The sequence below is a fragment of the Pyxicephalus adspersus genome, chromosome 1 (genome assembly GCF_032062135.1).
Source record: "Pyxicephalus adspersus chromosome 1, UCB_Pads_2.0, whole genome shotgun sequence".
Lineage (NCBI taxonomy): Eukaryota > Metazoa > Chordata > Amphibia > Anura > Pyxicephalidae > Pyxicephalus > Pyxicephalus adspersus.
Window position 1 is genome coordinate 47021718 of NC_092858.1, and position 11580 is coordinate 47033297.

Below are 11580 nucleotides of genomic sequence, written 5' to 3' on the forward strand. Positions count from 1 at the left end.
TTCTAAAATTCAGAAAACATTGATGCCAGATTACATTATATTTACTTATTTTATTCATCTACAGATCAAAGGAGTGACCATTGATCTGCATATGAATTCCACTAAAAAAGTATTTCATAAAAATTTTTGCACTGCTTTGTACTACAATTGCACTTTAATTCCCATTATAAACAGAATGAATTGTAGCATGAAAAGTATATTTAGAGCTGATTCTGAGGGTACAATATGTCTTTTTTCAGCCTAACCTAACCTACTATATTACCCCTAGACCTAAATAACCAGCATACAGGTAGCTGCACTGCACTGTGTTTTTCCCTGTAGTTAGGATTTAAAACTAACATTGGTTAATGTAGTATAAATGTGTTTGTGTCCTGTTACATTTTTTTGTCTGGATTGGCTAGGTCGGAATTACATTATTCCTACACATGGGAGTTAATTTATTCCCAGAAGCCAATTGTGCTGAAATGCACAATTCAGTGTACATTTATTAAAAGATTGTAAACAGGGAGGTAGGTTTGTATATTGCAGAGACATCATCTGTCCCTTATGCAATAAAGAACCTGCCTGCTCACGATTTTTAACTTTTTAAGTATAGTTCCACTTTATATCTAATTAAAAACTGCAAAAGTATTTTTAGCTGATTATGATGGTAATTAGAAGAATTTGGATCCTTACCTGCATTTAATTAGCCTCAGAGCCTGTGTAATTAATATGCTTTCAATTTTAAATGGATAAAGTAGCAAGCTTATACAGGAAGCTTTAAGTGTGTGAGGGTGAACAATGAACCTATAGGGCTGATTCCACTGCATTGGGTAATGCACGTTGTGTGCATTGGTTTTGCAATCTATTATATTTGGTATCCCCATGCACCAATATTGCACTGCAACATGGGATAATACACTGTGTGTGGTGCACGAGCAAAATTGCAGCAAATGTAACCTTTTGTGGTATGTTAGGTAGTCCATTCAAAAAATACATTGCATCAGACTGTTCTCATGAGAATGGGCCATTTGAGAATCTTTCTCCAGGTTCCAGTTAAGGATTTTTACATTTTTCAAATACTTGTGGCTGGTGTACAATGAAAAGGCGCTATTTACACCTTTAAGTCCCAGGTTGGTACAACATGCATGTGTAGTAGTGCTTTGCACCAGTTCATATCTGTGCACTGCATTGACTGAAAAAGTGCAGTTCTGCTTTTAGGGCTTGGACATGCATTGTCGCCTCTATTAATGGCAATGGAAGCCGAAGTCACATGTAACATCACATGTAACATCACATGTACCATCACATGTAACGTGAGTTTAAGGGCATTTACAGCACATGGTAGCCAGGAGCTCGCATAACATTTATTGGCAGACCGAATACAACAAAGTACCACAACCCATTACACTGCACAAACATGTACAGAGCAGATGGTCTGTGATCAGCTCTCCAGTTTAGTTTTATATTTTGACTGGGGTGTACCTTTATTATTTATTACTCAGATTTAGATCATTATATTACTATTGCTATCAGAATTGCCATTGAACCATGCTCTATAAATCACACCTATATTTTAGTCTCTGCCACTTTTAGGACCTCCATCATGTTTTCATCTTCTTTTATGGGCGCACATTTTAACATTGATGACATCATTAATGTTTCTTGGACAGCTCAGACCCGTGTAAAACTCTAAATGAGAAAACTTAGCGTGGGATAGGAACACCGTTATTTCAAGAATTTTCAACTTGAGGGGAATTTAAAGGTAATTGGATCTTTCAAGTGAAGCCAATTACATTGTTAAATTGGATGCCTGCATTTTTTATGTACTGATACCAACTGTGTGGTGTTCCCTGTGTTTGCCATCCCTCCAACAGATTTACTAATGGCAAGTACTGCATAAACACTTCCAGGAATAGGAACTGCAAAACATATTTATCTCAGCTTGACCCTGTCCTGATAAGAAAACCCTTTTCAGATAACTAATGATGTGGCTGCCATATCAGATGCCTTCATTTAAGAGCTGCATACAAAAATGCATGTGTGTACTGAATATATAGGAACCCTTATTGCTAAGAAATACATTGTGTTCAACTAGCACCCCAATTCATCACCATAAACAGTGTGATGCAAGCCTAAAAAACATATATTCTATACTTATTATAGAAGAAGGATACAGAAAGTAAATAATAATAATAAAATAAATAATAATATTAAAGTGATAAATGGAGGAATGCATTTCAAATAAAATGCCTACCTTGGAAGCAAAATAAACTATGAATAGGAAGTTTGACTTGTAAAAAATGGCTGCTGCTTTGTCTGAGTCTGGCTTCTTTCTCTTCCCATTGGGGAACACACACAAGTACCCAGCTCCCACAGAGGTCTCCACAGGCTGCATTGGAGGGAGGATATGTCACCAGAGGTAGGTGAGGGTGGACAAAGATCCCAGAAACTCAAGGTCTCCTACTTTGGAGTACTCATCATATCCCTACAAAAATGACAGGGTGCCAGCAGCAACAGCAGTCGTAATGGAATATCCAATGGTAAAGTTACTGGGTAGGAGGGCAGAGAGATTCAGTTAGGGATGGGGCCGTGGGAGTGGTTGTTATCTGTTGGCAAGGGGCTGTACAACACATCCTAACTTGTAGCAAATAGTGCACCACGATAAATGGCATATCGTGGAAGAAGGCCTGTCAGCAATCTTATGAATAAAGTGCCTTCATACCAACCTCCCCATGGGATCACCACCACAGCTGGGGTGTACCTTTAATATTTATTCCACCATAATGGCTTCATAGTTGTTTTGTGCCAGTAAATGACAAAATGCAAAGCAGAGGATCATGATGATAGACTGATCCTACATCCTAAAAAACAGGTCAGCAACAGCAACTCTAACGGATAATACCAAATTCACAGGCAGGATACTAATTACAAAGGCATCAAGTTCCATGTATATAACTAAATCACAACCTGAGTGGATACATTCAAGGCTAAATCACACAAGGGTTCTGCTTAATGCTGCTACCTAGGGCAAACATTGGGGTGCATTTGCCAATGAACCTAATGGATGCTGTTTTTTGTGGGGAAGGAAACTGCAGAATTTCAATTGTAAGAGAAAAATACATCATTCTATCAGTTCGCTAAATATGAGCGAAAATATATCTGAAGGTGAATTTGCAATCACCAGCATGATACCTCCATTCACTAATGACAAAATTACTTGTGTACCATGGAATAACAATGTGACAGATCTGCAGCGTCAGAACTACCAGTATAACCTGGGCTCATCCTGGTGAATGGATTCATCTATTTTTAGGCACAAGCAATGATTGGCTGGATCTATCTAAATGTCACCCTGTCACATGACCCATCATGGCACCAACATGGCCAACTGGATGGAGCCTGGAGCCATTGAAAGGTAAGTTTAGGGGGTTTAGACAAAAACAATCCACATTGTGCAATGCCTATTTTTCAGTTTAAATACTCAATTTTAGTGTATTTGGTGTTGCAGTTTTTCTGAATAGCTGTAATTTGGATTGCCTGATAAACCTGCATGAATACATAATGAAAACTAGAACGTGACATGAGAAATAATTATCTTTAGTACTTTTAGCTTTGCAGTTTTCTTATCAGTGTGAAGTTGCCATTTCCTGTTTTTTTTATTTTTGTTTTATGTTACTGATTTTTTTTCTTTGGTTATTTCTCCATGAAAGGGCTGTGCTGGATCCTTGTGGAGGCATATATTTTGATGAAAATGGGACAAGGCAGAAACAGTGGGAATGGTGGGATTTTAGCCAGCATGTGCACGCGCCCCCCTTTCAGCCAATCACATTAAAGCTAAATGCCAACATTGAAGTTAAAATGTTAACCCAGGATCGTATTTTCCTGACATTCACAAAAAACAAGGAGAAAGTAACATTCAATGTTGGGTCTAAACTCATGGTAAGTAGGAAATATTCTCTAACAAGACAATAATATGGGTTTATTTTCCAAGTCACTGATCTTTTAGATGTAATTAGATTAGAAGGACGCTGAAGTGCACCAATACACCAATAAAGATGTGTGTAGGGTTTTTGGATCCACAATGCATGTTCATTGCAAGGTATAACAGGTCACCACAATGCACAGTATAGCACTATCATGGGTTTTGAATATTCAGTTCATTCTGACATTATTATAATACAGGATTTTTATAGCACCTACATATTACGCAGTGTTGTACATAAGTGTTGTACGCAGTGTTTATGTTGTACATAAACAGGGGGTTTCAAATAACAGACAGATACAGACAGTGACACAGGAGGAGGTGAGGACCCTGCTCAGAGGAGCTTACAATCTAGGAGGTGGCGGGGTAGCACAAAATAGGAGGGGACATATGTAGTAGTGGAACTATTGAGGGTTTTAAAAGACAGAAGAAGATGGGTAGGCAAGTTTGAAAAGGTTTGTTCTCTTCTAGTTCTCTTTTAAACTCCCTAGCGGTGTGGCTCTGCATGAATTATCCATACCAAAAGCTGTAACCTCGAGCCACACTCAGAGTGGAATTGCCAGCAAGTTTAAAAAGCTTACCTGGTCCACGGGAAACACACAGCTCTCCATTCTATGGAAATGTTTAAAACAATTTGGTCACCATGAATTAGGGAAATTCTTCCTTCACCTTTAATGATCCTATATTTTGTCTTTTCTTCATTTCTTCTATACACCTGTCATCCCCTGCCCTCTCCCTTTCCCTTCTCCATCCTTTCCCCTTTTCCTTAAAGTAGGCCACCCCTTCCTTCCCCATATATTTGTCTCCTACAGTTTGGCCTTTTACTCCCAAACATTAGATGCACAGGTAATTTTTTTTACTTAGATTGATACCTCCTTGTATATGTTGTACCTCTTTATAATTTTCAAATAACTTCATGAATTGTTTATTCACAGTCTTACCTGACTTAAAGCTATGTTTACCTTGTAATTACAATAAAAATGTATTTAAAAAAAAAAATCTTACCTGGTAAGCGGCGCCCGCGACGTCCTCTAGCGATGCCCGGCATCTTCTTCCCCTGACGATGCCGGCCGGGCAGCTGTGTCCCTGGCGTGTGAACATTGGGGACGCGAAGCCAGGGGAGCAAATGTCAGCCAGGTAATTTTAAATGTATAACTTTTACATTAAAAAATACTTATTATGCACACCGCCAGGGAGGTTAAAGGAAGTAGGAGCAAGCTGAATAGGACATGGAAAACCATTCCAGAGAGTCAGGGAAGCTCTAGTAACGTCTTGGAGCCATGTGTGTGACGAGGTTATGAGTGAGGAAGTCATTATTAGGTCTTTGAAGGAGCGAGGAGAGCAGATATACACTGTAATCACTCACATGTATTCCAGCCCGCTTTCTATTTAAATTATTGAGCTGTTTTAACAACAATGCACATTAACACACAACAAAGGAGGGGGCTATTGTTGAACTGGCCCTTGTGGTTAATAACCAGACATGGACATCCAAAGACAAGCAACATTTCTTTCACGTGCATTGTTTTTGTTCTTCTGTTGCAGTTAAAAGACCCCAACAGCTTCTCCCAGCTGAAGTCAAAGACTGGTGATACAGAATGCTACCTCTGTTCAAAACATCTTCAAATCAGTATTCTTTTGAATAACATCAGAGACTTTTTAGGAATCTCACACAATTCCCACAGCACTGCAGAGACAATGCAGGAGTATGTAAAGCAGCTGCAGAAGTCACTTGACCACATTACCGGACTTGCTAGCAAAACATCAGATTCTCCCAAGAAGCAGAAAAAGAATCGGCCTCACAGGACACCATCACAGAAAACTGCATGTAGTGCCACAGAAACAAGGAAAGGGAAAAGAAAAGGCAATGGCAAATAGACTGTTCTAAAAAAGAAAATGCTCCTGTTTTGTATGTCCAATTACATTTCATTAGGAGTATAAAATTGTTTGAAATTTGCAAGATCTTTTTTTATTGGGGATCAGTGTGGTACAAGAGATTGGGAATTTATAGATTAATTCCTAGCAGGGAAATTACATTTTTTCACCAACCCTTGAAATTTGTGGTATTAGAATGAATGTAGTTCAAAAACAGAGTTTTCTTTGGCAACAATTTTTAGTGTATTCAGCAAAAATCAATAGTACATTCTCATAAATGTCAAACAACAAACAATAATGTCAGTAGTACAGATTTATCAGGTACTTCCTCACCCTTGGAGGTTAATTACCCAAATCTTTTTGTAAACATCCACAGCAAAAATGTAGAGGAGTATTTCCTTCTATCTAGAGGTCATTTACCTCATATGCTAGACAGAGACCAACTATTTTTTAATGCATAGAACATATAACATATACGTATTTCTGATGCAGCTTTGTTAACCCGACGCGTTTCGCCCAATCTACTCTTCCTCAGGTGTTGCTACGTATGTTGATGTTCAAAGCTCTGTTTCTTGAAGGCCTCTACATGTAAAATGAATATCTGTTACAATAGTATATTTAGGTAATTGTTTTATTTCTTATTATAAATGATGCCTAAATTACTTTTATTAGAATGTGTCATCAAAATAATTAATGTCACATATAATCCTGAGGTTTGGAGTATAGGAGTATAGCTTTTATGTCCACCAAGTGATCATTGTCATAATTGTCTGGATAAACACATCATACAATTCACAAGCAATACCAACTTTAAATTGGAAGATCGTATTCTCTACTTGTATCCAAAGCCAAATAAAATTTTAAAGAGCAGATGCAGACAAGCAGCTTAAAGCAAACTGATCTAAAGTCAAATTTAGGTAATTTGGGGGATTGAAAAAAAAAAAGGAAAAAGAAATATGAACATTTATGAATCTACTTAAATGGGAGTAATATGTGCTGTGTCAGTCTTCAACCACGTGTAAGACCATTATCTTGTTTACTACACTAGAAATTTCTACATTGTTAGGTGAATAGTCTTTATATTTGTGTAAATATATATTTTTTTCAATATCAAGGAGATGAGCGTAAAACTACACAACGCCATACAACTTCCTGGCTGGTGCTTATATTGTATGTCTCCAGGAGGACAGCTAAAATCAAGTCACACTTTTGACATTTAAAGCTCAACTAAACCCGAAACTAAACAAGGCAAATTCAAGTAGCAACACAAACACTATGAAGCAGTGGTGGAAGATTATGTTTTTGGGTCTTTGTACATGTACACAGCATTCCCCCTTATCCCTGAATACGTTGGTAGGAGGGTGAATCAGATGTGACCATGTGACACTCAAAGTTGGAAGAACAAAAAGAAGCAGACTAAATTTCTCAGCATAATATGTCTACCCAAGGCTGAATACACACATCAAATTATTGACGTGTTGATGCACAACATCATCGGTCCGCTGTACACATCAGAAAATTTCAAAGCACAGTGGGGTGCATTTTGCTCATACTTCCCATGAAACAAAACAGTGCTATGTGTACAGTGCTCATTTGTTAACAAGCTGTTAAGGTAAAAATTTACGCTTATAGCTCCTTCCATTACCTTCAAATCTTGGTGGAATCGTTCACATTGCTCATCACTGACTGCACCAAGGTTTTCTGGGAAGTTAGAAAGATGGCTATGCACAAAATGCACCTTGATGCTCATATTGCAACCAAGCATTGTGTAGCTCTCCAAGAGTTTCTGGACAATTTCTGTGTAATTATTTGCTCGTGTTTCCAAGAAAGTCCTTGACAATGGCTTTGAATGATAACTAAGCTTTCTTTTCGACTTCTGACAATGTCCCGATGAAATGTTCATCTTTGATGAGCTGCCGAATCTGTGGACCATCAAACACACCGACCTTTATTTTCGATGTACTTGAAACACTCTCCTTCAGTTGGCAAAGCTTTAATGAACTGCTTCATCAGACCCAGTTTCATGTGCAGAGGCGGGAATATAATATTCTTTCTATGAACAAGCAGCTTATGTAGAATGTTTGGATCACCTGGTTTTAGGGCAGATCTTGGAGGCCAATTCCTTTCCACCCAATGCCTCTCACGAGCTCTGCTGTCCCACATGCACAGATAACAGAGATACTTGGTGTATCCGCGTTGCTGACCAAGAAGGAAAAATACCATTTAAACGTCAACACAGATGACCCAATTGTGTTGGTGATATTGCAACAACTCAATGACTCACTTTATGTCTGCATATTCTACACAAAGAGAAAGTGAATGGCCAATTGGGACTGACCCAAATATATTTTTCTAAGAGTCCTCTTCAATTTCAAACTCTTTATCATTGTAGTCACCTAGTTCATCACCATAACCATGTACTTTAGGGTAGTGGGTAGTGTAACAAAAAAAAGGCACTGGAATTACATCTAAATGAGTATAGCCGATGGTAGACTAGGTCACCCTACATTTATTTTTCTGGTTATATCCTGAAGTTTTCACTATACAGTAACAGTCACTGAAATGATCTCCTGGCTCTCGCCAAACCATAGGTATACCAAATGGCATCTTATCACGTATTCCATTTGTCCACATCTGTAAACCCTCGACACACTGTTTGCACACCTTATGAGGGGCCCAAGACTTATCTTGATCACCAAGTTTAATTTGAAATATGCCAAATTGCTCGACAAATGTGCTGATGTTCGCCTTTGGAGTAGGAATGGTGAAACTGCCACAGATTGTGGGCACTTACGACAAGAAAAAGCAGAGCCAGACATGATCTGAATAAAAGAAAATACGTGTGTAAGCAGAAAAATAAATTTTGCCTATTTACTACGTAGAGCAGCGCACAACCCCTGACCACACAGTCTTGCATGTAAATAAATAGCCTATATAAATCCACACTACAGTAATCGCACTATTTTAAGCAGTAGAGAAAAAACCTGATGCGATAAAAGAAAACTGACTGCACGTTTAGAATCAGCATATATATTTTAGTGTAAATAAGCTGGAAAATATAAGTCAACAAAAAATTTGTTTAAAATTGATTCCCAGTGTTATCTGACCTCCAACTGGTAAAAGGAATCTAAAGTTACACAAAGTGTATTCCAATTTGTAAATTTCACCTCCAAAGATAATACATATAACTTATAATTAACAATAGTAGTTTATAAGTACCATAGTAAAATTATCCATATGCTACCTGTAACCGCAGTTAGAGCTAAAAGATCCTCCGCATGCTCTATAGGTAATTCTCCCCTTGTTTACAATAGACACAGGCTCTATAGTTAATTCTCCCCTTTGTTTACAATGGACAAAGAGAAATCACAACATTAAAGAACACCCCATACATTGGACTTCTCTCTCACAGAAGCCAGCTTGTGTGAGAGAGAAGTCCAGTGTTGGGGTGTTCTTAAATGTTGTGATTTCTCTTTGTTGCTGGTTGTACAGGTTATCACTGTAAATCAGACAACAGTTTTAGGCAAATCTGTATAAATTATGAAGAAAAGTCATCCTGGGGGAATCTCCCACAGATGGTATCAGTGCAAGGTTCTAATGAGCTTAGAAGGACCCATTACTAAACTACTTAAACTAAATGGAAATTTGCATTCAAACATCTGGATAGTAAACTGAATGCAGTATAGATACACAAGCATAGGAAGAGCCAGAAATGCACATGTGGTGTACAAAGGAAACAACTGTTTTATTAGCTTTTGATAAACTTCAAATTGAGACAAATTTTAGAAAAATATGTGTAACTATTCGTGAAACTAATTTTATTCGGTATTTCAAAATACTAAAACACCAGTTTCTCTCAATAAACAGCATTATGGGTAAGATACATGTAGATTGGGATTTCTGCTACAAAACCTCGAAGTTATCATGTTTAGTAAGTACAAACATATATAATGCAGACTGCCACTAGCAAGCAGTGGGTTGGATAAAAGCACAGGGACCACCTGATTTTGGAGCTGATGGGCACTGTATTGAATGGAGTCTCACAGAAACAGGCGGACAGGAAATTAGGTTAAAAGGTATTGTGAGGCATTAAAAAAAAAAAAAAACTACTACGTTTTCAATTTTATTTTATAGAACACACGGGTCATGAAACAGTGGAATTTAAATGGTTGCTCTATACCTTTATAGGTTGTAATGCGTTTTCATTCTTTTGTCCAAAAACTGTGCTTCATAAATGGCTGTTTTCAGGAATATTGATTGACATTCCAGACCTCATCATATTTGTCTTCTTGGAACAAAGGAAAATAAAGTCTTGTATATACACAAGTGTCTAAATAGAAATTACAAGCAATCGGAATCTCCTTTTTAATTTTTCTTGCACTAATAGCATTAGAGCTGAACTGTGACTGGCTGATATGAATACACCCTACTAGATTGTAAGCTCTTCGGGGCAGGGTCCTCTCCTCCTGTATCACTGTCTGTATTAGTCTGTCATTGGCAATCCCTATTTAATGTACAGCGCTGTGTAACATGTTGGCGCTATATAAATCCTGTTTATTAATAATAATATTAATAATAATAATACAGATACAAGACCTAGTACTATAATGTTTTTGGGTCTATAAGCAATCTAAATGATTTCCAAAATAATGTGTGCATGGACAAGTGATTGTTCTAAGGCTGCTGTTCAGGTTCTTATGTACTATGAGGTACACCTGAAAACCAGTAATAGCATCATTCAGCGAAAAAAAACATGCAGACAAACACTAGAAGCCGAAACCTTTATTTAAAAATTTACTAAAACAAAGTTATTTCAGCGGATTTAAGCAATTTAAATATATGCATTTTATTTACATTTGTATCTAATCCCTATTAAACTGTACACAGAGGAACAAAGTGTTATGCTTTATATAATTTCTATTATTATTATTGTTTCTCAATGTGCTTTACAAATGACATCATCAAATACTGCTCCCCAATTTTAAATATCTCCCATTATAACTACAATCTTCCTGTACATGGCATTAAAACAATTTATATATGTACAGCAATCTGTTTAAGTTATGAAAAAAACATTATAAAAAGGAGGTAAATATACATATAATACAAGGCACTGGGTACAATGTTACAATTGGAGGATTGGACAAGAACAAAAACAAGAGTCATTTATTCTGCGTACATTAAGGATCTCTGCACACAAGTGCGTCCCCTTTCCTGCTCCATCTGCAGTCTGTCACACTGATCTCTGATCCTAGAGGTAAAGGTTTATTAACATCTATAGGGCATATCATGTCTTCTGCAATGTTAATGAATACTGCCTAGCTATTTTATGATACTTTCATTTACCAATAATCTAAACAGGAATTCTAGAGGTATCCAAAATGATGTCAGAATATCTGCTCATTTTTAATAAATCTTCAATAAACAGGTCTATTTATATGGAGAGTGGATATCACTATCTGCTTTTTTTTTTGTTCAGCTGTGCACTCTACAGCCCAAATTTCATGAATGAGATGGGCTACAATGTTCAGGTATTGAAGCTTCAAGTTTTTTTTTAATGAATGGAGCAGAGAACGCTATGAGGCTGAAGGTGAGCTGGTCATGTGACTCTGAGAGGTCATCATGAGACCAGGTTCTCCTCCAATCATAAAACTCTCCATACTCCATATTGAAAGAAATAACTCCATGGGCCCCTTTCAGGTGCCTGTACAGAACTCTCATTGAATTCTTTTAGTCTACAC

General features: G+C 37.3%; 1 protein-coding gene across 1 annotated transcript in view; it reads left to right on the top strand.

Annotated features, from left to right (window-relative positions):
• The window catches only part of ERICH6B (glutamate rich 6B), a gene marked incomplete in the record, with an annotated part of 75867 nt that extends 69943 nt beyond the window's left edge, over positions 1-5924 (top strand). Inside the window, 2 exon segments of the mRNA XM_072409999.1 lie at positions 3693-3921; positions 5510-5924. Coding sequence (XP_072266100.1) covers positions 3693-3921; positions 5510-5842 — 562 coding nt within the window.
• Positions 5925-11580: the final 5656 nt, after the last annotated feature.